This window comes from Rattus norvegicus, chromosome 13 (assembly GCF_036323735.1).
Source record: "Rattus norvegicus strain BN/NHsdMcwi chromosome 13, GRCr8, whole genome shotgun sequence".
Taxonomy (NCBI): Eukaryota; Metazoa; Chordata; class Mammalia; order Rodentia; family Muridae; genus Rattus; species Rattus norvegicus.
In genome coordinates, this window is record NC_086031.1 from 69,181,651 (window position 1) to 69,208,844 (window position 27,194).

At 45.2% G+C, this 27,194-nt stretch overlaps 1 protein-coding gene across 15 annotated transcripts in view; it reads right to left on the minus strand.

Moving 5' to 3' along the window:
* Positions 1-27,194, minus strand: part of Cacna1e (calcium voltage-gated channel subunit alpha1 E) — a 488,748-nt gene that overhangs the window by 56,603 nt on the left and 404,951 nt on the right. For 8 of the 15 annotated variants that reach the window (XM_039091008.2, XM_039091010.2, XM_039091007.2 and 5 more), the window contains 9 exons: positions 23,153-23,209; positions 21,343-21,996; positions 20,598-20,911; positions 18,265-18,424; positions 17,019-17,148; positions 16,291-16,350; positions 15,037-15,143; positions 3,635-3,646; positions 1,624-1,720 (listed from right to left, as the gene is read on the minus strand). In XM_039091008.2, the coding sequence (XP_038946936.1) occupies positions 1,624-1,720; positions 3,635-3,646; positions 15,037-15,143; positions 16,291-16,350; positions 17,019-17,148; positions 18,265-18,424; positions 20,598-20,911; positions 21,343-21,996; positions 23,153-23,209 (1,591 nt within the window). The remainder of the gene's footprint in view (positions 1-1,623; positions 1,721-3,634; positions 3,647-15,036; positions 15,144-16,290; positions 16,351-17,018; positions 17,149-18,264; positions 18,425-20,597; positions 20,912-21,342; positions 21,997-23,152; positions 23,210-27,194) is intronic. The other 7 variants (XM_039091013.2, XM_017598911.3, XM_017598915.3 and 4 more) reach the window with 2 other exon arrangements.

Genomic DNA, 27,194 nt, shown 5'->3' on the forward strand with positions numbered 1-27,194 from the left:
AAAGTGACCTGTCCCTTCCCTTTTCCCTTTTTTCCTCCCCTCCCCTTTCATCCTCTCTCCTTTCCTCCCCTCCCCTCCTTTCCATTTCCCCTTTCCCTACTGTTCCTTACCTTTCCCTTCCCTCTCCTCCACTTCCCTCCCTTCCCTTCCCCATCCTACCCCTACCCTACCCTATTCTGTTCTGCTTCCTCTCTGCAGATCACAGGCTGGAAAGGGAACTGATGATCTGAGGCCAGGATGGTTGTGGGTTATCCTTGGAGTAGAGGACATGCATTATCAATTAGGAGAACTCAGAAAATGATGGGAACTCTGGACAGCAGGAGAAATAAGCTCATAGCTTTGTCCTCTAAGGCATGCATAGGAGAGTAGTCTCTCTCCCAGAGTAACTGTTGCATTTTTGACCACTCATGCCAGCTCTCTTGTCTATATTACAAATGCAGAGTATATAGATATCCATTTTCTGGGTGCAAGAAATTCTAAGAATAGATACTCTGCTCTGAGTCACTCCAAAATTCTTGAGCTGGACCCAGCACTCATGCAGGTTCCTTTCATGATGACCAATCCCTACACGATGGTCTTAGAGTATCTGCTGATCAGGTTTAGGAGCCAGAGTCCAGGCCCCTCTTGCAGACAGACTGTGTGGTGCTGATGTAGACAGATTTGTGTCTTTTAGGACACTTTCAATGTTCATACATGGCTGGTTTATGGCCACTCTTTGAGAAGTCCTGTGCTAGACCTGTGGATGCTGCACATAGATAATGAAATCTGATTCCTAAGAAGCATCCATGTGTACCCCAGGAGAAAGGAGTTGGGGTTTGCTATGTGGCCTGGACTACAAGAATCAGATTGTGAGGCTCTGCACCTGAAGCTGAGGGTTCTCAAGAATTCAAGAAGGGGAGGAGCTTTTCTCCCAGGGAGCTTCAGATTCTATTAACCACAATATAGGGAGAGGAAAGGAGAGAAGGGTAAACTTAGTAAGGTGCCAAGCTTGAATGGAGAACAAACCCCATGAGGCAGGAAGGGTTCTGGATGAGAGAGTGGTGGAGGGGGCAGGTGGGGATCATATGGATAAGATACCTATTTTTGTCCAGGCCATGGCAATAAGTTTATCCAGGGTAACTCACTTTTCCATTTCTTTTCTGCTCCTGCCATAAATAGACTGTGTCCTTAGGTTACCTGTTTGTATCTCAAAAAATAGGAAATATTTGTGTGCTATGATACTCTTCTAAAATTATGACTGAAGAAAATACCTCAGATTATCCAGCCTTCCCTAGCACACAGACCACTAATACAGGGGGTTTCTGTGACTTCTGCTTTAGTGACACAGGATGTTCCAAGACAAAGCCATACAGTCTTCTTCCTGGTTGACAGGCCACTCCAGAGAGTATAACACTAACCGGGTCTGGACTGAAGAAGGAGAATCTCACCTGCAAGTTTCTTGGGACAGTGGTTATTTTCCTTTGGAACAAAGACCTTGGTATCAATAGATTAAAAAAAAAATCAATTCCCCAGAGAGAAAAAGGGGATATTCTAAGAATGGATTCTGCAAAGGCTAGCCAGCTGTAGCTAAAGGGAGAAGGTGGAAGAAGGGTATTGGATGGGAATGTACTCTGGAAACATTACCTTCAGTTTGGGCAAGCGCTTGATGGTTTTCAGTGGTCGCAGAACTCGAAGTACCCTCAGAGACTTGATCGTCTTGATATCCCGCCCCTTGTTGGTTCTGTAGAGAGAGGACCCCAGGGAGTTATTTGGAAAGGGGAGAAGCAAAGTGGCCACACTATTCCATTAACAATAACAGAATAAAGGCAGAAAAGAGAGTAGACAAGAAGTCAAAAACCAGGTTGGTGTAGAGCTTATCAGGGACAATCCAAGGATACTTCAGGGGTAGTCTCAAATCACTAACTGTACATGTGCACACATCAACATGTATATGTGCATATATGCACATCCATGTGCTCACAACTGTTCAACTTACGGTTTCACAACTTCAGATAGTGCAACAGTGAATTGTACTCACTGTTGTACTCATTGTACATGTCAAATTGGCATGTTCTCCCACAGCCTAATACTACACAGAAACTCTCTTGTAAGGCTAGGCAGTCAGTGGTGCTAGTCACCCACAAAATCATGAGGGTAAAAGAATGATTCTCTGCAGTATTAATATTATACTGTTAAGTTGATAAGATGCCCATAACTGTAGCAAATGAATTTTCTATTTAAGGCATTTTTAATTTCTATTGCATTTACTTGGATGTGAATATATAAAGAAGGGAATTTCTGTGTACATACATAGAGGAACTCACAGGCATACACAGGTTTCCATGCATATATATTAATAATTGCTTCATGTCTCTAGTGATCAATTTAATGCAATATAATACCAAAGTGATAAATAAAAAAGGAATAATATGACCAGAGGCCCACTGTGGATCTCCACTGAGCCTAGTTTAGTCCTTTCCCATGGCAAGTTTTCAAGATGTTTGTTGGCTGGAAAGGGAATGGTTGAGAGCATGTCTTTTGGGGGAATTTGATCCAGAAGTCTATGTTTGTTACTTCTCACAGCTCATCAGTGTGGAGAGAACATAGTAAAGACTAGTAGGGAACCCAACACTCTCGCTGTGCTAGGCTGCCACCTCAGAGAAAGCATGTGCGTAGGCATCTTGCCAGAACCATGGCCCACACTCCAATTACGTGTGGCTGGTCTTTCCCGCATTCATTTCTGTTCCAGAAACTCTGTATCTAGCACGGGCTTCAGAGAACTACTCAGTTGGAGTGGGCCCAAGTTGTAGGCCACACCCACCCCTCTCCTGGCCTTATGGGCAATGATACTTATTATGCAGATCTCAGAAATGTTTGCTCTTAATGAAGATCATGCATTTCTCTTTCTTTTCTGCCCATCCCCTGAGATCTTTGTATTCAACTCAAATAGCTACAATTTGTAAAACATGTACATGCTAGGAAATAAGACTCTAAATAGTGAGACCAGGCTCACTTCTTTCCTCATGCTGGCCCAGATTACTATCCTGCTAACACTCACTCGACAGGGGACCCAGAATGTCAAATGGAGATCACCTGATTTGGCACGCAACTTGCCCTGCTATGCCCAGCCTCTGATAGGGAAGTCATAGTCTCCTTTTTACAAAAGGCAAGAAGTCAATGAGTCTAATCCTTCATGTTGACTTTACATCAATATAATTCCAAGTTTTCTTGTTGTCAAAGGTGATGACCTACATGTCATTTTGAAAGGTAACTCAGCTATCTATATTTTAATACAGACTTTCACATCTAAAAGCTCTGGCATATTCAATAAATTCTTTTGCCTTTTAAGCACATCTACCTAAAATATATAAGAGAAACATATAGGCCTAATCGTACCCAAACCAACAGGAATGGTTACTTCCTAAGAAGGCTTGGAAACTGCTCAGTTTTAAGTTTTTGGCTCCCAATGGAAACATGCCACTCATATAAACTCAAGATTCTTCTCTCACTGAGTTAGCTCTGTCTCTTCCAATTTCTCCCTCCTCCCACTTAGTCACCTAAACCTACTTAAAACACACACACACACACACACACACACACACACACACACACACACCCCAAAACAAAACAAAACAAAACAAAACACCATAGTTACCCCAAAGCGTTCCTATGGTGGATCCAGCCAGGAAGCAGGAAGGGAAAAGTTGGAGCAAAAGGATAGTTAGAAAATCTCAGGGAGGATAGAGGCTCTTACAGAAATGCCGTGCTGAGGAGCAGAGGACCATGAGATCCCACCCACAGCCTTGTCAAATCCACAGGGCTTATGAAAGGAAGGACAGCATACCATATGCTCCACAAGCCCTTTTCCACCCACAGTGCAAACATTTTTTGAAAGCAGTAGCAGGCCTTGCTTTTCAAAGGTACCTGGATTTGTACTGTCTTCCCAGGGTCAGGTTTAATGACATTTTTCTAAATGTAAGCTTTCGTTTTTCACTTTCTTAGGAATCTTAAGACAAAATATGCTTCTGGTTACTTTATAAGAACCAAGCAGGAGGAAGGGTATATGCCCTGTGTCAGAAACTCTCAGGAAAGGCATTTCAAGTGACAGTGGCATTGAATAGCTTCACCTGAAGAGGGACGCCGTAACCACAATCAAACAGGGTCATGCTGATTGTCTTTCCAAAGCTCAGAGACCAACATCACTAAATTGCACCTGAATAAGGACAAAGGACTGTTCTTTGTCAAGGTTTCATAGAAAAGCTGCTCTTCTTGCAATTAGATGAGGAGCTTCCATTGTGAACTGTTTACTGTACAACTCTGAGGGAAAAAAGCCATCTCTGTTTCAGCACTGAGACAGATGTTCTTACCATCCTCCCAAAGCCAAGGGATCTGGGAACTAAATTGGAGACCTATAACCTGATATCTTTAACGTGAAAAATTCTAAATGATCAGAGTACAGAATTGTCTTAAGGCAAACTGACATGTGAGTGAAACATCCTCTCATCCTTCCATATTTGTACGAGCATTTATGAAATCCTCAATCCTTGACAGACCCTATTCCTGGAACAAATGATCTTGCTAATGTTTAGAAGATTAGCTAGTCTGGTAGAGAAGGCAGACCTCAATCCAATAAGCACAATGAAAGTAATAGTGGTAACTTGCTGTGGAAAGGTAGAATCATGTGGTGTGATAATTCACCAATACAGCAAGACAGGTCTCTTTTCTTCAGGTGGCATTTTCCTGAGAATATCCTAAGATGTGAGACATAGTAGCAGATAGACATATAGACATAGTCTAGGAACACAGTCCCCTGGCTTTTACCTTCTGTTTAACTCAGGCTCCCAGCCCAAGGGCCTTTAAATCCAATAGCACCAGAAAGATTCTGAGAGGTCATAGAATCTACATCTTGCAAGCATGACCAACATTTCTTGCTCCTTCCACATAGATAAAACACAAAATTTACCACCCTGCACAGAACTCAAGTCCAATTAGATTAAAGTCATTAACAACAACAACAACAACAGATACATTAAATCTGAAAGAAGAGAAAGTGGTGAATAGCTCTGATTGCATTGGTACAGGAGACAACTTCCTGAATAGATTACCAACAGTTTAGGAACTAAGATCAACAATTAATTGAAATGTAAATAAAAAATATCCAATGAAAGAAAAAATGGGGCCTCATGAAACTGAAAAACTTTTTCACAGCTAAGGACACTATCACTAGGACAAAATGGCAGCCTACAGATGGGAAAAGATCTTTACCAACCCTACATCGACAGAGGGCTAATATCTAAAAATATATAAAGAACTCAAGAAATTAGATACAAACAAACCAAATAACCCAGTTAACAAATAGGGTACAGAGCTAAACAAACAATTCTCAATAGAGCAATCTCTAAAGACCGAGAAACACTTAAAGAAATGTCCATTGTCCTTAGTCATCAGGGAAATGGAAATCAAAACAACTCTGAGATGCCATCTTGCACCTGTCAGAATGGCTAGGATAAAAAAACTCAAGTGACAGCACATGCTAGTGAAAATATGTAGCAAGGTGAACACGCCTCTATTGCTAGTGGAAGAACAAATGTGTACAACCACTTTGGGAACCAATTTGGCCATTTCTCAGAAAATTAGAAATAATTATACCTCAAGATCCAGCTACACAACTCCTGGACATATGCACAAAAGATGCTCTAACATCCCACAAAGATACTTGCTCAACTATGTTTATAGCAGCTTTATTTATAATAGCCAGAGGGTGGAAACAACCCAGATATCCCTCAACTGAAGGATGAATAAATAAAATGTGGTACTTATACAATGGAATACTACTCAGTTATTAAAAACAAGATCATCATGAAATTTGTAGGCAAATGGATGGAACTATAAAATATCATCCTTAATGAGGTAACCCGGACCCAGATAAGCAAACACGGTATATACTCACTTATAAGTGAATATTAGCCATAAAGTACAGGAAAACCAATCCATAGACCCTCAGAAGCAAAATAACAAGGACGACTCAAGGGAGGATGCTTGAATCTCAGTCAGAAAGGGAAACCAAAATAGCCATCCTAGGTGGATGGAGAGAGGGAACTGGGTACAATGGGAAGGGGAGAGGCACTGGGATAGAGATCAGTAGGGTTGGAGGATGAGAAGGCTAGGAGAGAGAAGGAGAATCAATGAAGGAGACATCTCTGTGACAAGTCAAAGAACTGTAATAGGGGATGTCCCTGGGAAGATTTTGGCTTGACCCTAGCTGAGACTCTTAGCAGCAGGGGATGTGGAGATTGAAGTAGTCATCTCCTACAACTAGGCAGGACATAAAGTGGAGAGAGGGGGACAGAGGGGGACACCAACACACCAACAAAACATTCAAACTACAAGATATTCAGGGATTAAAAATAGAGCAGAGTTTGAGGGAATGGCCAGCCAATGGCTAGCCCAACTTGAGACCTATCCCATGGGAATCAACCACTGACACTACTTATGATCTCTGCTATGCTTGCAGACAGAAGGCTGTCTTCTAAGAGGCTTCATCTAGCAACTGATGGAAACAGATGAAGAGACCAACAGCAAACATTAGTCTGAGCTCAGGATGTCTTGTAGAAGAGTCAGAGGTTGTGGGAGGATTGGGAGAGCCTGAAGGGCCTAGGACACCACAAGAAGACTTAACAGAGTCAACTAACCTGGGCCCATGGGGGCTCACAGAGACTGGACCACCAAAGAGCATGCATAGTCTGGACCTGGGCTCCCTATACATATGTAACAGATAAGCAGTTTGGCCTTCATGTGGATCCCCTAACTATTGGAGCTGTGGTGGGGTGGGGGGACATCTTTGACTCCCCTTTGAATCCCTAGCTGGCTGTCTTATCTGGCCTCAGTGGGAGAGGATTCACTTAGTCTTGATTTGACTTGATGTGTCAGGGTGGGTTAGTATCTGGGGGTGCTCAGAGAAGGGGGGTGGGAGGATGGGACTGGGAGAAGAGTAGGGAGGGGGATGTGATTGAGTTGTATAGTAAATAAATTCTTAATTAATGAAAAAAGGAAAAAGAAGAACTCACAAAATCTGGGACCTGTTCAAAAGAGTACAGAATAATCAACAGCCCAATTTTCAAGCCTGAAGCCCATGTCTGACTGTTGCTCAGGTCTTAGGAGTCAGAATGGGTCAAGAACCACCAATAGTTTGGCAGAGCTAGCTGCTAATACAAAAAGGTTCCATATTTTTGACACATTTGGGGTAGATATACAGTGATTAGAAAATATGGTATGGAACAAAAGAAATTTCTAATCTGCTTACTTAGGAGGAACCACTAAAGCACTATAATTTTGTAGTAGATGTGAGGGACCAAGTCCAATTTCTAGCACCAGAAACAAAACAAAACAAAACAAGAAAAACAACCAAACCAACCACACAAACAAAGCAAAGCAAAACAAAGAAAAAAAAAACCCCATTGTTCTGAGTTGACGCTGGGAAGAACATGCTTACGTTCAACCCATCACTAGCACAGGGTCAATACCGATTTGAAAATGGCCATTTGAAATTCGAGGATTGACAAAAAGCATAAACTCAAGGACATCTTTGGCGACGACACCCCCCATGTCTAGCCCAAGCTACACGAGACCCTGTTGCAAAGAATCCCAATAAATAAGCCGGCATTAAAACGTTAAAAATAATAAAGCAATGGAGTCAATAAAAACTTCAACAATTTCACCATCACTAAATAAAATACATCATAGTTTACACCCAGATAAGACCAAAGCACCTTTTCCCTCAAATTCCCTGTGACAGCCAGGGTTGCAGAGACCATGCTTTGCAGGTCTAAGATGAAATGCTCTGCTGGCACTTCAAGGCGGATTGTTTTGCAAACAATTTATGTGCTTTTCACAAACCACCCCCCCATCCCCCCCAAAATACTTGATAACAGCGTTAATCTTTGTAACTAGTTACTGTGTAACTCATTAGTGAATTTTAATGGGTTTAAAATGGACTCTAAGATAATTTCATATGCCAGGATGCCCTGGTCTCACTTTAATTGGGACTCAATGGGGCCACTCTTTTTTTTTGCCATTTATTTTCTACTTATTTGCTCTTTAAATGAATAACAAAACCCTGTTTCCCCATGCCTCAGCAGTGTAAGAGTATAATTTCCCAGTTCAGTTGCCAAGTTACCCTCCATCTCTGTCAGGAGCAATCGTTAGGCCTTTACTGTCAACCCGATCACTGGGTCCTCTTTCCTCCAAGGATGTTAATTTCCAGCTGATTTCTGCTAAGAATGGGCAGAAGAAGGACACTGGGTTCTGAAGAGCCCTTCCTTCTTTCAGTATCACAGCATCTGTCCTCCTGTATGTGATAGAAAGGCAGCAGCAGAAGGCTGTTGGGATATTTTCTATGGGAAGAGCTAGACTTGAAAGATTGCAAGACAGGAGCGGGTGTGTCTCCAGCTTAGAAGGAGTTCGGTTACTCTGCAAAAGTGCCTGGACCATTAGTTGGTAGGCAACAATAACTATCATTTATCATTCAACTTAAATCCCTGCTACTGTATTGGACATGAAATATAGCTTACCTTATTTATTTCTCACAGGACCAAATGTGGTTGTTTCTCATTTCCACTCACAGGTAAGGAAGCAGAAATTTATGGGGTAATGAGAGCTAAAACTGAAGATTCAGACCCAAGTCTGCCTAAGTGGAACCCTTGGCGGTTTTACCCAAAAAAGAGAACAGCAACAGAGAATAGTATTTGCTCAGCTCAACCATCACCCTGTCTGTCTTAGTCCCTTCACTGGTGTAGAGACTGTTAATGGGAAGGAAAAGTCACAGGTGCGCCATCAAGATACCCAGGCTTATGGATACCTTTCTCCATCTCCCTCTAAGTCTTCCCTGCCCTAGCTAAACACTGCAGGATCTGCAGAGGAAGTTCCTAGCTTGTAACTAGCCATACCAGCATAGCAGGGGAGAGCGTAATGTATTAGAAAAAAAGCAGTAAACTTGAATTTTACACGTTGAGTTTGCCCAAGACCTGGCTTTGCTATTTACTCATCCCCTGAGTCAAACCAGCCAGAGCTCTAACCATCAGGCTTTCTGATGTTATCAATGAAATAAAGAATGCGTAGAAACAATTTCTTTTGGCATCTTAATACTCAACCCTCCAGAAGTTGTGGCGAAATCAGGTTCGGCTGCCTGCATGCTGAAAGGAAATTTAGCACTCTGACCTTTTGCTCTTAGCTGCTGTCATTTGAGAATCTTTTTTCTTCTGCCTCAGCATCTCTCCTGGTCACCTATGTACCTTAAACCCATTGCTACTCTCTCATCCTTGTTCTGTGACCACTAAACTCATCCTGTGCTAAGTATTTGGTGCATACTCTTTTCTTCCTTGCATATTGACCTCAATGAACTTCTGATACATTGAATAAACACCACTCTACTCCAACTGGAAGGTATTTTTGCCCACGTACTAAGCAGCAGGAAGGGACAGCAGAACATGTCTGCTGAAGAGTGACCTGGTTTGTATTTCTTTTTAGTCTCTGTGTTCTAAGCATAACCAATGCCCCTTCGTCTTTGTGTGGAGGTCTTGCTGACTGAAGTCTAGTCAGGGCACTTCCTCAGCTGTAGACTCGTTTGTACGGCAAGGTTGTATCCTATGAGTATAGACTGAGCAGATGGCTAGCAGGTCACACAATCTTGGCAGAAACTTCCTAGGACCCATTAGTTATACAATCTTCTATCCTGAGAGCTCTACAACCTACTTTTAAGCATGGAGTTTCTACTAATCTCACAAAACCAGGCATTTCCTGTAGCCATCAAGCCCCTCTTGCTATACAAGGTGCTTTTTGCATATGGGTCTGGTTGGCCCAGCAACTGGATAGAACTGTGATTCCCCGATTTGACTTTTCCATGTAACCTATTTCTGTGTCCACGGGATGAGGTCCCGCTTACAACCAATTCTTTTTCAAATCTGAGTGGTGGATAAACAGAAATACTTAGGAATTCACCCTTACAAGGTGTCCAAAACTAAACATCCTATGGACGGCTTCTCAGCAGTATCAATATCACACAGGCTACCCTGGCATATTCTGGACCTTAATAACAGGAGCAAGTAGAATGGAAATTCTCTTCCACATGTCCTCCACACACATTCTCTCTCTCTCTCTCTCTCTCTCTCTCTCTCTCTCTCTCTCTCTCTCTCTCTCTCTCTCTCCAAGGCTACTCTCTCACTTAAGGCTAGCAGGAGAGAATACAGCAATAGGAAACCCCCATTGCATCTACAAGCACTGATCAACTTGAGTTTCCTGACCTAGACACAAAGTTAGATGAAGTACCTTGAGAAACCAGATTCATAGAGTCAACACCCTAACTTCTCACTGTTGGACATTTCCAATTCCTTTGCAACAAAAGCCCGAAATTCACAGTTAATGGGCTACCTGGTGGCCAAATGCAATTTTAAAGCTTCATTTTCTTCCAGCATAAGAGAAAGAGAACTGGATGCTATATCTGGCTCTGTGGTAAATAGGTCCATTTTTTTTGCCCCTTCAAGACAAAGTATAGTAATAGCTTCCTTTGGGAAGCTCGCCTTTTTAGTTTTAACAGAGCAGTCAAGAAAAAGCCCCACAGACATAGCTTCCTGTGTGAGGGACTACTTTAGACCCAGGCATTAGTGACAAAAGGGGAGTAGGGTAAATAGGTAGGTTCTGGTGATAGATTTGTTCTGTATTTCTAAACCCTTTTGGGTAGATGTGTACATACATTTAAGTTCCAAACAGTCACTTATTTCTGATGATGTGTGCATCCTCAGCTTCAGAAACACAACCCCCCATGCATGAACTATCCCAGAGGAACAGATGCTGTGGGCCCCAGAAGGCACTTCCCAATCTCAAATTGCCTGTGTCTATAGGTTTCACTAAATGAACTCAGAACCAGCTCAGCTGTGGTGGCTTTTTCTCAGTGTATTCTAGAGACTGTCTGCATCTTAGCCAGCAGGGCAGGGTGTCAAGTATCAGGGAAGTGACACACTTCAATGAAAGCTAATGTGGGCAGTCTGGTTCCCTCTGGCATCCAGAGGCCAGCTGACTCATAGTTTTGCTTCTGGCCAAGCACTAAATAATGAAAGGCCAAGTGTGACCAGATCCCCTTGTCTGCCGGGGAGTCCTGACCTCACCTTATGCCTTGTTACAACAGCAAACAACTATGGAAAATCCTGGCATCAGTCACTAAGGAGCCTGTCTGACTCTGCCATTTAGGACGTAGGGCAGGTGGAGGCTAAACTGGTGACACATTTCCTATGAAATGTTTAGAGCTAAAAGCAGCGATGACTGCAGATTTACTACTGAGAATGCACACAGAAGCTCATCTGTTCATACAATTTAGCTAATCAAGTAAAATGTTGTATATAGTGGGTACAGAAAGGGTAAGCTTCATGGTTTAGAGTGCAGACTTAAGGCTCAAGAGGTAACCTAGTTTGTGGTTCCCTGACTTCCTCACTACAATCTGAGTCTGGGGGTAGCCCTGAAGTGTGCGCCTGATGTCCAGGTATCCAGCTGTGACCATCTTTGCCTTCCCATACCTGAGGCCAAAGAGTAGACAGGATAGCAACAGACTGCAGAGACTGAGGACAGCAGGCCCCAGTGTTTCAAGACAAAATGACAATCGTGCAGGAGAAGACAAATGTGCCCTTTCTGGAGAAAAACAAAGGGCAAAAGGTTTCATAGATCTAGTCATTCACCAGACTTTTCTTGAAACCTCAAAGAAGAAAAGATACAGTTTGGGACATTGACAAAAAGAAATTTGTCTCCCATGAAGACAAAAAACATGGGGTGGTATGATGAGAGCTTCAGGGAGAGCTATTACCAATCTCTGCTAAACTACCCCTTCCCCAATTCCCTAGGAGAAATCGGCTTTGGAAGGAGCCCCCCCTCCCACACGGTGTTCTCATAAGCACCTTATCATGTAAAAATGGACTGGGAAGATGAGAAAAGTTACAATGAGATATTTTTAAACCCAGAAATGCCCACACTAATACCCTCCCCCCCTTTTCACAAGTCAACCAAGTGTCCAGATAGAATGCCAGGTTTATATTACAAAGGCTCCTTTAGTTTGATGTATAGAGAATAGAGATTTCCTCAGTCACTATATACAATGTGTAAATGTTTATAGAGAGCACAGATGATGGGATCTCTGCAGCAGAGGGTCTCTGGACTCTGGATGTCACAGCATTCTCTGAGTATCAGTGGAGGCCATCATTCCTTGGTCAGTAGCACTGCTCTGGGGAATTGGGCTGGCTTCTTTTGACTGGCTGTGGGTGGAAGGGGGATAGTAAGGCACTTCTGGTTTCTGGGGAACCAGGTAATGATGCTACCATGGCAAGCTCCATTGGTTGCTCACACTGACAAAGCAGTCACTTTGTGGAAACCTCACTAGGGGAGGGTTCAAGCTTCAAGGGGAGAGGGAGAGAAACTGGGGTGTGAAAATGGCTATGCAGGCAGTGAGCAGTCACTGAGGCACAGGACACCAGAATGAAAGTTATAACAAAGAGGCAGAAACTTGAAAGGCCTCCAGATAAACCCAAATTTGGCTTCCGGTTGGCCTGATCCCTTGACTATGTAAACTATGGGTTTGGTGATTTCATTCCACTCTCTGCCCCAGGTTGCTGGCAGGTGGGACTCTTGGGGATCCTGTCAAATGTGGTAGAAGAGCTGAATTCTCTGGTTCCCTCAATAAGGATAGAAAAAATAGAGTTAAGAAGCATAGTCATATAAGCATCAAAAAGTATTACCAAGAGCTTAGTCAATGTGGCAAAGGCCAAAGGAGGAAAGAAAGGGCGCTCACTCTACAGGAAGAGAAACAAGGAAGAGAAGAGACATAGCAAACTAGAAAGGGTGACAACAAAAGAGGACAATGGAGAAGGAGCAAGGACTATGCACATTGCTGAGAGAATGAAGTGCAAGTCTAAGATGAGATATCACTAAAGGTAAAGAATGGAGTGTAGCTCATAATCTATCTTACAGACATGGACCCTGCAATTGGGGGCTTCCTGGGGTTCCCTGTAGTATACCTGACAACAGAGAGCCTTCATCACTTGGGCTATTGAGGCTCCCCTTGCCAGCAGGACCATAGCCACCTGCTGCCAGTTTTCACGGAGCACAAAAGAAAGCAAGGCAGAGAATAAACCTGGAGCACACTGGTGTCCAGAGTCTAAAGAGAAACATCTGGACACTGGGGCATAGGACAGGATTCTTGAGCTTCCTTTAAAGGGCACTTCCTATCCTCCAACTCCAGTATACCTGATGGTTGCTGGGGACTTAGGCTCGAGGGTTTTGGGGAAGACATAGTTGGGTGGAAGCAGATGAGTCTTGATGTAACCTTCATCCATCTTAAGCTATATGTGTAAATTCCACACCAGCACATAGTTTTTTCCTGCTGCTACATTTGATGCTATGAATTAGAAGGATAAAGCAAGGAACTAACATGTACTGATCATTCATACCAACAGCCCCAGTGTTAAGTACTTTGCATGCCTTAATTTGTCTCCATTTTAAGAGATAAGAAATGGAGGTTAAGAACATTAATATTTTGCTACAATGGGTCAAAGACATAAGCTGAGAAGAAGGACTAGGATTCAAATTAGGCTTAGATTGACCCCACAAATGTCACCTTCCTACTTCTGCCCTGCCACCTGTGAATTATCTTCTTCTGAAATCTCTGGTAAGTTCTGCCCACTATGTTTTTCTCTCTGCCACTGCTCAAAGATAGGCAGAGTGTGCTACTGAGAAACAATAATGAATGATGTATGCAAGTGAGCTGAGGAGGTGAAGGAGAACTGGACCTTTTAACAATCTGATGATCATATTTTATTTGCCTTAAACAAACAGCAAACAAGGTGGGCTTTCTTAAAGCAAAGATAGACCTTAGTGAATCATGCCAAGGAGGAAGAGGACCTGGGAGTCCCCTTGGTAGAGAATGGGGTTGCCTTTGTTTGTAAGTTTCTGTGAGAACACACACAGGGTCTGGATAGGTAGGGAGATATCACACATTTGTGAAATCTCTTTGGGAGCAGTCCAGGTACATTTATTTACATTACAGCAGCTTTGCTTATGTGAAGGCCAAGATGATTCTCCATCACTCTAATGGTGTTGAGATGCCTGTGCACACGGTTGAAACAAGACAACGAATTACCCTGCTACCATCCTGTCTCAGGGGCACAACCATACTCTGTGGGTGTTGGAGAGCCACCCACAGCTCCTGCAGCAATGGGCACAACGTTCTTCCAGGTTATGGAAGATCTTAGGCTTAACACAGCTGGGAACTCGCACCTCTGTACATAGCACTCTTACCTCTGACCCTTTAGTTCTTACCCTGCCCATTTAACTGCCAGTGTGGATATGGGATAGAAGCTTCCAGTACATGGGAGAATGTGAGTAGAGGACAATTGTTTTCTAACACTTTGGATATGGGAAGGATAAAGCTATGGAAACATCTTTCCCTCTCCCTATATCATCAATGTTGCATCATGATGTCATCAATGACAGCAGCATTCAAATACTCCCTCTGCCCAATCAGAAGAAAAGTGTGTTCAGCCTTGCCTAGAGGACAAGGCTCAAAAAGGCAGGAAGGATAGCTTTGAGGAATCCTACATGCTATCCAGACAAAAGGGAACCTGTTTGGGGTAGAAGATGATACAGATTGAGCCCAGAAGCCCGATATCCAACTTGCTGGATCGTTTACCCTGCCTGGTTAGTTTTTAAAATGTTCCTAGAAGTATCTGTCTTTCTCAAATTCCAGGATGTTCTTCCCCATGACCAGGATTCTGAAATCCCCAATTCTGCTCTGATCCTAAATCTTCATAATGCCTTGGCCTCTCCCTTCTTCCTACTGATGCCCCTCAATCTTGCTTCTTTGTTTAGGGGACACACGAACTGAAACTGCAAGGCCTTAAGGCCTCTGCAGAGAACCATTGGCAAGCAGTCTCTCAGAGTGTTGCTCTTGGGAAGCAGGTTCAGATCATCCAAGGCTACAGGAAGAGGACAGGTAGGGACTAGAACAGAAAAGCATCTACTTACGCCAGAGCAAATGCTACCAATGCACCAACCACTACCACAAAGTCCAGGATATTCCAGAGGTCTCGGAAGTACGATCCATCCTGCAGGATCAAGCCTTGGTCTATCATCTGTGGGACAAGGGTTTGAACAGCCGTAGATGAGGCTCCTGGTGTAAGTAAACCTACACCTAGCCTCCCTTCCTCATGGCAAGGGCTCTATTTCTATTTCCACTGACTCTGTAGATATGATGGTTCCAATGAAAATGGCCCCCATAGGCTCATAGGGAGTAGCCCTATTAAAAGGTGTGACCATTTTGGAGTATATATGGCCCTGTTAGAGGCCTTGTGTTGCTGGAGATGGGCTTTGAGGTCTCAGCTACTCAAGCCAGTTCCAGTATCTCTCTCTTCTTGCTGTCTGTGGATCCAAATCTAGAATTCTCAGTTACTTCTCTAGCACCATGTCTGCTTGCATGGCACCAAGCTTTCTGCCGTCATGACAATGGACTAAACTTCTCAACTATAAGCCAGCCCCAATGAAATGTTTTCCTTTATAAGAGTTGCTGTGGTCACAGTGTCTCTTCACAGCAATGAAATCCTAAGTAAGACAATAGCCAAACCCACCTTGGGCCTGAGGAGCAAGAAAGATATCCAGCAAACTCTCTAGATAAAAATGAGGTTTGAAACCTCTTCTCATAATCACACAATATCTCCAGTTTACAGTGAGGACTCAGGTCCCTTCTCAAAGTCACACAGGGTCGAACTAGACTTCTTTGCCATTACAGAATCTTGTCATAATCTCTCTCTCCTCTATGTTCCAGAGCTCCAAATATTGCCACATCTGCATGAATGGGTAGAAACCCCAGACATGTTAAAGTTGGAATGAAAGAGTACTGTTGGATGTTAGGAGTCTGGAAGGGATAGGATCTGGTTGGAGTTATATGGAGTCTGGAAAGATTTACATCTCCCTAACCCATTGCCTGGACATATGTTCTGAATATGACCGGGAGTGCATGTGCAGAACTATACCACCCTCAAGCTGTGTGCCCACTTACAACTTGCCTCCTGTTCAGGCCATGGCAAGAGAGCTACATTATTCAATCACATCTGCACAGCCATACCCCACTGAGGACACTGAGGTGAGAAAGGGTTCACGGAAGCTCTCTTGCTATTGCCATAGACTAGGAGATAGCATCATTGGGGAAGGACCCTAAACTAAAGGAGCAGTCCAGTGATACAACTGAAATCCAGATCCCATATTTTCTCTGGAAATTTTTACCTTTATCACCATCTCAAAGGTAAACACTCCTGTGAAAACATAGTCGAAATATCTCAGGACCTGCAAAATCCACATGAACAAGACAAAGAGGACCATGTAAAGTCGCCAAGCTCTTTGCATACCAGCCCAATGACCTATTCCATCCCACATGACCAACATACCTCCCATAAATTCCCACCCCAGAACACAGTAAGGAATTTTTCATACTATGTATAGCAGAGCTGAGAGGGAACACAAGGAAGAAGGGACCAGGGAACCTGTCTGAGCCACATAGTCCAGAGGCTATCCCTCCCTTTAGCCATAACTTCATTTCCAGAGCCTGAATTGTTCCCCATAAATCTTTCTTTCCAGACCTTTTGGGTACCTAGGAGATGACTCAATGACTTGTGGTAGACTCACAGTTTCCCTGTATACACACACATCACCTATGGTTCTATGTTATATCCTATGTCCAGACCTTTCAATAACAGCAGAGCCCTCTCAGAAGCCTAGCTAGCTTTGGGTATCAAGCCTGATTCTGCAGCTTAAAAATAGTGGTGTGGTTGTGGGTGTGGGAAATGGCTCATACTTGTCTCTAAGGAACAGGCACAATTTCTCTATCTTCTTCATCCCCAGAAACCTTCCTCTCATCCTATCTTGATTCCCCTCTGATGCGGAAGGAGAGGGCTAGGGATAGAATAGACCCCAGAGCATTAAGAATGTTGGCAAACTGCCCCCCAAGTACTCACTTTGTTACGCTCTGAGTTAGTTAGTACAGGGTCCTCAGCTGCCAGGGCAATGCTGCTGGCCGCAATCACCAAGAGAATGCACATCTCAAAGTAGCGTAGATTCACAATGTAGTGGCAAGCCTTGCGGATCCTGTGGATGAGAAAAGCCTGTTGAGCTCACCCTGTTGAGCTCATTCTACATCGTTTCCAGGCCTGCCCCTTGTACTTCTCATAAGCCTACATCAGCCTCTTCCAGATAGCCAGGCCCTTGCCAAAGGAAGCAACCAGGGAGAGCAATTTAATTTCTCAAGCACCACCCCTTGATTTCAGGCCCTAGTGGAGAAAGGTAATCAGATTGGTGAGAGGCTATGTCATGCAAGCCAAGATTCATTATTTGCACACACTGAGTGAGCTTTGAGGAACAGTTGTGTGAGACTATGTAACCCCCTGTGGCATGTGGTACCCTCTGATGAATCTTGGTGTCTTCTCCTGTAAGCAGTGAAACCAGGACCTGCCTAGGAAATCATAAAGAACCAAGAAACACAAAAACAAATCCCTGCCGAGGATGTTTCTATGGCTTCCTGACTATTCTGATGGAAATATCTGCAGTCTTTGTTCTAACTTTGGATGATCTGACATCTTAACCAGCTTCCTCCCACCCCACAGGTATGTCTGAACACTGCCCACGTGACCACTGAAGGTCACTTTCCTGTTTCAGAAGCTGATCTATATGCCAATTACAGGGCATAAGGTACACACTCTTTTCTTCGTTCTATATTTCTTCAACCTAACATTCTAGACTCTTCTCTAACACTCCTCCATTCCTGGGAAAGGAAGCTCTTTTCAAAACTCCATATGCAGAACAGAGGTACCAAACCTTTAAACTCCAGTAGATGTCTGACCATCTTAGGGTCCATAGTGTTTCCTCTTCCAGAATGTCTGAAGACATCCTCAAGGAGAGTTCCTTCATTTTCCTTATCCTAACTTCTGATCAAAGAGTAGGGAAGGGTCTTTTCCCATGATATTTCTCCTGTATTCTGTCTTTAGTTACCCTGGAAACTATGGACACAGAGGTGAGAAACTGTTCAGCTTAATGCCCTACCTTACCTAGTGGGCTCCAAATATTTCCCTTTCTAGCTACCCTCTGCCAGGAGGACTCAGGAAGATAACAGGGCTCCCCATTTCCTTTCCAGCATCCCGGGCTGGCTCAAATACTGGCTCTCTCTCTCCTAGTATCAAAGTGGGATGCAACAGGAGCATGGCTCACGGGTTAGTGGTGCTGAAGATGAACATAGAGCTATGGGGCACCATGGCTTTTCCAGTCTCCCGCTTCTCCTTCTTCTGCTTCTTCTTTTCCACCTCTTCCTCTTCCTCTTTGGTCTCTGCTTCCTTCAAGGGACTGGCTTCTCCATCCGTCTTGTTGCTAACTGCAAACGGAAAGGTTTGACTCTTCAGAAAGCTGCAGACATCTATGGTTTCTCATTTCAGTTGGGAACAGAAAGGAATGGATAGGAGGGGACGCCAAGGATGATGCTGGGAAGGTACCCTGACAGCATCAGTCCCCCAAATGAGGACTCTTCCCCAGAGGGGAAGTCTTCCTCCTCTTATCTCTAACCTTACCCATACTACATACCACAGCCTTTTGTGTCATAGAAATAATAAAAATATTTTCCCTTTTACAGATGAACATTTGTAGTGTAGGAGACAGCATAACCATTGCAGCTACAAAGCTTTCACAATTTAGAAATTATGTCTAAACTCCACATTCTGTTTGAGCTCACCCATTGAACTTCCATATTAACAACCCCTCAGTGGGGTACACTATTATTCCCAATATACAGATAGAAACACTGAAGTTCAGAGAGTCTCCATGCCTTTCCTAAGGTCACACAGCTAATTTGAAATCCTATCCACCTTCAGAAGATCTCTGCAATGGAAGATTTCAAGAAACCATTACTCTCCGCATACTGCTTTTCTGGCTGTACCTTCTCCAGCACGATGAATATAGAAATGAAAATGCAATATTCATGTGAATATAGGCCTGTGACTGTGTTCTAGTGCTGGGGGTGATGAAGCAGCCAGGGGTCATGGAACAATGTCAGGTGGCTACTTTCTGTTTCTATGCTGCGGAGGGGGCAGGAAGCTTTCAGTGTGGAGAGAAGGTCTGCCCTATGGCCAAGGAGTGACACTACCCTGAGACTCGGGAGAAGTAGCAAGCCTTTGTGATCCTGGCTCATGGTGGGGCCTTCTAGTAGCAAAGTGGTAGCACGGGCCTAAAAACCTTCCTGTCACGTACTGCGCTGTGATACAGGACCCACACCAGCCCTACCATGGAAGCGGAGAGATGGCCAAGTTACTGTTGTTTCTTATAAAAAGAGGCTCCAAAGCACTTCTTATTTAATAAAAGTACAAAGTCAGACAGACATTAAAAGTGGCTGTGAACCTTGAATCCTGAAACATGCCCCAGTCAACCCCAGTAAGCACTGGACATGGGAGATGTACTTTTTAAAAGCTGACCTGTCGTTTCTGAGGGTGGGTGATTTGAAGCGAGAGTGGAAGGGAAGCAGAGGTAGAGAGGCAGAAAGGGAGCCGAGGAGAGACTCACATGACAGGAGATAGAAAGAGAAGGAAACCACATACCGATGGAACCCCGTGGTCATAACCTGTGACCACAGGCAAGCAGTGAGATTAATGCAGGGATGGGTGAGTGTAGGGACAGGGATAGCATGTGCATTAATGCAAGGATAGGGTAGGGGCAGATTATATGGTATGGGACAATGCAAGGGTGACATGTGGGGACAAGAATAAAGGGAATGATTAATACAGGGGAGAGGTACAGGTTTCAAGTCAGAATGAGAAATGGGACTAAAGCTGGGAAGGAACTTAGGGATGAGGCAGAGATTAGGGTGGGGCCATGCAGGAACAGGGCACCGAATTAATGTCATCGGGGAATATGTGGTCAGGGTGGGGTCAGGGATACCATGAATGCAAGAGCGAGGTGTGGTTCAGGGAAAGGTAGCTACAGGCCCAGTAAGGTAGTAGGTTGAACGCTTTCCCCTTGTGTTTTTTGTCAATGTTTTGCAGATTGACATCTGCATGAAAGAATCTTGATGGGAAAGTGTGTCTGAGAGCTCCTAGGAGAGAGGAGTAATAGAGTCATGGAATGTCAGTGCCGGGATGCTCTCCAGGGAATCACGTTATGTGCCACAGAGGCCCCCAAAGATGCAGGGCTTTTTCTGAGACCACTAACTGAGCAGAGCAGGAACCAGAGCAAGACCCATTCTGCTAGTCCACCTCAGGAGATCTACTAGTCCTCCCAGAAGGTCACAAGAATGCCATCCGGTTATAGCAGAATGTAACTGGTTATAAACTGTAACCACTGTGAAGACTCTCAGGACCAAGTTCTACCGGATAAAATTACAGCTGAGGGAAGTCTAACTCTGTAGGAGAACACTGCCTCAAGACTGTGAAAAATGTTTTAGTCTTGACGGGGTGCCTTTCTATTATTTATTAGAGTTCTATTAGAGGGGCCCCAGAACTAGCTGTCCTCAGCTCCAGTTGGGGGGTAGAAGGGGGTGACAGAACAGGGACTGTGCTCACTGTTCACCACTGTTGAGTCCACCAAGGGGTCCATGTCAGGGATGGCGACTGTGACACTGGTGCTCTCAGTGGTAGCCTTGTCCATGTTGGTTGTCATGCAGGAGAGGTCAGGTTCACTCTGGCTAATGCCCCGGCCCACATCCAGCTGTACATCCGCAAGCAGGGCTTGCTCGCTGCTGCCTTCAGCCTCCTGCTCTGTCAGAGCTGCATCCTTCCCCACTTCCAGCTCAGGTTGGGGCTGGACTAGAGGTGTTTCTGCCTCATCAAGAGCTCCTACCAGTCCTGAGCCCCTGGGGACCATCAGACTGTTGGTCCTGAGAATAAAGAGAAGGAGATGGCTGTGTTTCAGAGGCTGTTCTAGAGTGGTGAATGCCTCTGGCTAAAAGGAAAGGGAAGAGGAGCCCAAGCAGGCCTGACAGCATATGCTGCCTTCCATTCCTATCCAGACACAGTGAGGTAAATGCTCATGGGCCATGCTCACTGACAGATTCCCATCTACCCATCCATCGAGGATCCACACTCAGTGAAGACGCTCTGGAAAAGAACATCGTTTCTGCAAGATTAGGTTGCCTGTTAGATTAAGCCATGCCTTCTATATGGCATTTTGGCATCATCTCTATTTTATAGAGGGGGAAACTGAGACCCATATAGGTTTCCATCACAGAATTCCTCACAAACACCTGAGCTGCATCCCCACCCCTCTAGTGCCCTCACACCCTCCAGAGCCCTTCTGGGACTCCTTTACCTCCTTAAGTCCTGAGTTCTCTCTTCTTCATGGATGGTTGGCTCCTTGCTCCTGTGGCTGCTCTGAGGCTCGTGTTCCTTCTCCCCATCGATGGACACCCCTTCATCCAGACTCCGCTCCTGGCTGGCAGACCTGCTTCTGGAGGCAGAGGCAGACTCCTTGCCCTCAGTCCTGACTCGGCGATGCCGGCTTCGCCTCTGACTCTGCCTGTGCCTGGCCCGGTCCTCAAAAGTCACCACAGTCTCTCCTCCCCCAGTCTCCTGCTGGGTTGGGTCACAGTTTCCATGACAGGATCTGGGCAGCCACGGTGGCTCCCGTTTGCCCAGGGACAAAGGGCTCCTCTGGTTGTCCAGGACGCTAGTCAGGCCACCTATGTCCCCCTTGAGAGAACCTCCACGGCTGATACGCTCCTCTTCACATTTTTCAAGACCCAAGCCCAGGGCTAGGCCCTCAATGGGCCTGGGCCTCCGATAGAGGCTAGGATGAGCATTGAGTGGGTTGAGAGGACTCAGTGGGTTGAGTGGATTGAGGGGGTTCATTGGTGGGGCCTCCTCTTTGTTGAGGGCTTCTTGGCTAGACATTTGCATGTGCCTCCTCAGCTGGCTGGTGCGCTGTTCCCACACAGACATGTGGTGTCGGCGTCTCCTCTCCCTCCTGACAATGGAGAAATGGCAAGGGCTATAGTCAGGACCTGGTAGCACATGTGAGAGTCAGAGATGGCAGGTTACAGGGGCCACGGTGAGCAGGGGTCATGGTGAAGGAACTAATGGAAGGATCCCAACAAGAAGCACAGAGATGCAAGGGGCAGAGTGGCCACACATGAGAAAGTTGTCAGAGCAATTGTCCGAGTCCTGTGTAGGGTAATTTTCATTTCAATCCCTGCCTCTGCAGTGCAATCACCATGTGGTAGGGATGGGTCAGCCCAGGACTGAGCCTAGTGTCTCCAAGACAAGTGAGAGTGGCAATAAAAGGACTCACCAGCCTTCCCTCCCCACTTCTCCTTTGATTGAGGGCATTAGCTGGGGTCTCTTACATACCCACAAATGACCCTTCCTTCAAGGTCAGAGATTATCCTCCTCTCTCCATCCCTCTCTGATTTTAGCCTGGAATAGCCGGGGCTGAGATGCACCATATTCAGATACTAAGAAAGATACTGAGAGTGGCAAGCAGCCACCACGTTCTAACAACGGCAGTATCCCCCGCAAGGTAGGGGGATCATGAGCTTCTAAAGCAACAGCGAATGAAACCCACGAAAGGCTATATTCACAGAGACCACCAGCAGCTGATGGCCAAACTAACAGTTGAGCATTTCAGCTCAGAGGCCTAATGAGAATTCACAAGGCAGCAGGAAGGCACAAACATGACATACAAGAACACAGGCGTGGGCTCCTCAGCTGGAAGGCCAGACGCCCACTCCTTCCCTCACGTGCCTGTGGGTACACACCCACCAAAGAGATATGCACATGGACCCACACGAACCTTCGCGGAGGCCCACACAGATGTACACAACTACCTACGTGAAGAAAACACCCACCAACACTAATTACCCATGTGAACACGTGCCCACTCGCAGGCCAAACAAGAGCAAACAACATACTGTCACATACTTTAGACACACTGATAGAAGCGCACTGAAAGGGGCAGAGGGGCACGTTCACAGATGTGCATGAAACACGCATACACACCCACACGCCAAGGCACACACTGACATTTACACTTGGTATCACTTTGTCCGTGGTAAGGACAAAAACACATCATCCCCATGCCCACACAGAACCACTCCACAACACGCAGACCGGTACACACATACAGGTGGCTGCTGCGCGGCTCCCACATCGACATGTGGTGTCTTCTCCTTCTGTCTCTTCTGGGGAAGAAAAACGAACAGGTTCAGTCCACCCCAACCTCTAGGAACCGCAAGCCCCACAGCCACCAGCAGATGTCCAGAGGGAAGCCAGAGAGTGTTGCACGTCCACAGGGCTTCCATGCACCTCTTTGTCTCCTGTAGACTCCCCCACCTAGAGTGCTCCCACAGTGGCTTCTGAGTCCTTGCTATGTGCAAATACCCAGATCTCAGTCCTGAAGCACACATGCAGAGTCCCAGAGGACAGACTATTTCGTGTAGAATAGACCTTCTAATGCTTCATAGCATGCCTCAGTGAGCTTATACTGCCACCCTCCAGAGTCCTACTTGGACAAGCACCCCTCCCCCACCATTTCAAGGGTGACAAAGGATATTCACACAGGATTGACTCCCAAGGTCATCACAATACAGCAGACCCTGGCTCAGTTTTATGGAGCATGGAGGAAACAGATGCTCTGCCATGCACACCAATGAGGTATGGAGCAGCCCAAGGCTAAGGACATGGCCACATTTCAGAGACCACAGAGCCACACTTCAGAGGACATGATTCCCTAAGGGAGAAGCCTTCAAGGTTTACCCTATTCCTCTGGGTGAAACACAGACTTGATCTTAGACTGGTGTAGAGAAATATTACTTCTACATATGCATCGCATCCATTCAAACACATGCTTAAGGGAAGATCAGAGTAGCGTGATAGATAGAAGTTGTAAAAGTAGGAATAAGTGTGTCAGCACGGGGCCAAACCTAGGGTGGAGGGCAATCTATCTGAGATATTCCCAGAGTGAGCTTGCTCAAATTTTTGAGCTGGAGGACCCTGGTTCAGCCCAATGAGCCCTGCTGGGTATGGAAAACAGCTAAATGATGTTCCTTGTCTGAGGAGATCCCCATCAGTGCAGAACATGCCAGACTAATGAACTCTGCTCAGCTGCCAAACTCATGCATTTGGAAAGGAGCCTTATACAAGGAGCAGGTCTGAGGAAGCAGAGGCAGCCAGTCTAAGCCTCTTTGGGGGTACCTGGAAGAAGCACAAATGTACGTGTGTACAAGCACTCATTGGTGTAGATGTCATTGAGAGACGTTGTGAGCTCCTTGACAAAAATCCATACCCCTCAGTATCATCAGCCTGTACTATAGCAGGCACGGGACAGTGTGGGGGCGAGAAACATTGGTAGCATATAGAAATAGAAGCATACACTCAAGACAGGCAGCATGCATACCCACTGGGAGAAGCATATCATATGATCTACTTGCAAATTCTCAAGTATGCAAAATACCAGCCCTCTAGGAGTATGTGTAAGTATATGGAAGGATTCTCTCTCTCTCTCTCTCTCTCTCTCTCTCTCTCTCTCTCTCTCTTTCTCTCTCTCCCTCTCTCTCTCTCTTCCTCTCTCTCTCCCTCTTCCTCTCTCTCTCTCTCCCTCTATCCCCCCTCTCTCCCCCTCTCTCCCCCCATACATACATACATTTTGTTTTCTATCTCTCTACCACAGTTTCTCACACACATACTTTATATTTCTATTACACACAGAGGCTTTCTCACACACATGCATGCTTTCTTTTGCACACATACACACACACACACACACACACACACACACACACACACACACTCCAAGCAAAAGAGAAACTAATCTTTGTCATACAGCCAGACACATACTTGACACTTGACTTCACCTCTCTATTCATGTAGGTAACATCCCAAATTTTCACTCATATTCCCAAACCACACAGAGAAGTAGCCACTCACTGTAACTCATGTTCATGTGGTCTTGTGTATACCCCATAAGAGCTGTGTGAAGCAGGAAGAGCAGATGTCCTTCTTCTCATTACAAACGTGGGGAAACAGAGGCTCTGTGGTGTTAAGTGGTTCTCTTTAATGCCACAGAGCATCTTTTTGACAGAATTATAACAATGGGAAGCTTGTGTTTGTAATGATGCTCTTTCTGAGGTTATGTGCTTACCAGAAATCAGTTGTCTGAGCTGCACACCTGAGCAAGGCATGCATCCCTTGAGGTCACCCCTAGCAACAATAAACACCACTTGGTATGTGGACAGCAACCCAAGCCCTGATGTCATCTTCTTGTGGATTCTTGCAGTATCTGTGACACCTTCACTCTGCGCTGGTGTTCACTGCTTGGTTCCCACAGCCCTGTGCCTACCCACATTTCATTCATTCTTCCATTCCCTAAATAGTTTCTACTCTGGGCCAAACATCATCACCAATCACATCTCTCCAAACCTTCTTCTCCCCCAGGCTTCTCATCTCAGTAAATAGAACCACCCACTCCTGAAGCAGCCAGTCCTATCCATCTGCAGTTTTGGATACCTGTGTGTATGTGATTTTAGCCAAAATTTCTGAGTTCAGGGGAGCAGGGTGCGAATTACTCAAGACCGGAGAATATTCTAAGAGGGAAGGAGTTGTTTGGTATTCTCCAATCAATCTTTAATGATTTCTTTTTATTTCTCAGACTCACAGAAAAGGGGCTTAGAAATCAAGCCTTCACGGCTTTGAAAAGCAAACACAAATCAATAGTAAAATAGATAGGGGGCAGGCACCATATAGAATGGGGAGCATCCCAGTAGGTAAGACAGAGGCTACTCAGAAGTTCCTTCCAAAGACCAATGTACTGAGGACTTCTCTCTCTCTGGCTTTAAGTAACAATTGACAGGGGCCACTAGCTCAGGCTGTATTTCTCTCTCTCTCTCTCTCTCTCTCTCTCTCTCTCTCTCTCTCCACGGGTTACCACTGTCCCCAGCAACATGACAGGATCTTTCACACAGGCTGCATACATGCTCTATTTATCATCAGGAAGGAATTCTCTGGTTCCCTTCCACCAACTGCCCTCATTTACTGTGCAGAGGCCAGGCCTGTGCTGGACCCATATTGACTTCCCAACTTCTCCCATGGAGCACTGATGAAGATAGACTCTGGTAGAGTGATCCTATCTTTTCTTCATATCATTTGTCCAACTCACTTTCAAATCTGTTCCGTCTGGACACTGTTCCTACCAGGCTACTAGCAAGGCACTAAAGTAGCTTCTGTCTTGCCAAATCCAGTGGTCTCTTCTTTGTCCCCTTTGGAGGCAGTACTTCTTCAATAGTGTGCCCACTCTGCCAATAATATGTCACTGCCTACTCTGATACAGGCTTCTAGGACATCATGTTTTTCTGTCCCCTCTTTGTCCCCTGGCTATACTCCCTTGCCTCTTTCCCCAGCTTCTCCAGTGGCAGAGATGCGCATGCTCAGCCTCTGTCCTCAGCTCCACTCATTCCCTGTCCCCACTCTTCCTGGGTCATCTCACCCACACTGCTGGCTTAAATACCATCTAAATGCAAATGACTTCCCCCAAATCTTTATTTTAATCCCAACTTCTCCTGGATGCTCGAGACTCATGTAACCAATAGCCTATTCACACACTTGGATGCCTTGGAAGCATTTCACAGTCAATATGACCAAAACAAACGCTGGATTTCCACTGTCTCCGAAGTATCAATAAATGCTCCCACCCTCCATGCAGCCATTTAGGTCCCCGAACTATAAAACTGCTGAGAAATTTGTATCGCCCCTCCTGCATTCAATACCTAAGTGTATCCCATTGGCTCACATTTCAAAAGACAGAATGAGCAGAGCTATGGTGTCCTCTGTTACCACCTCCTGTGTCTAACTCATCATCACCTACACTACTCTAACAGCCAGCTGTGTCTCACTGAAGCCATGATGGGCCCTCACAACCCATTTTCCATGGAGCAGAGTGGCACTTTAAAGTGGAAACTATATGCTACATCCTCCCATGTTAAGTATTCCCATGACCTCTGCACTGGCTTCACTGGCTGGTGTCATTCTCCCTGGCCTCACTATCTTCCATTCCCCTCAGTTTCTATAAGCCACACTAGAGCTTGCTGAGGGACAGTTCCTTCAAAACACCACACGAACTGCCTCCTGTATGTTTAGGTTTCTATTTGCACAGAGGGTGCATCTTGGATTTAC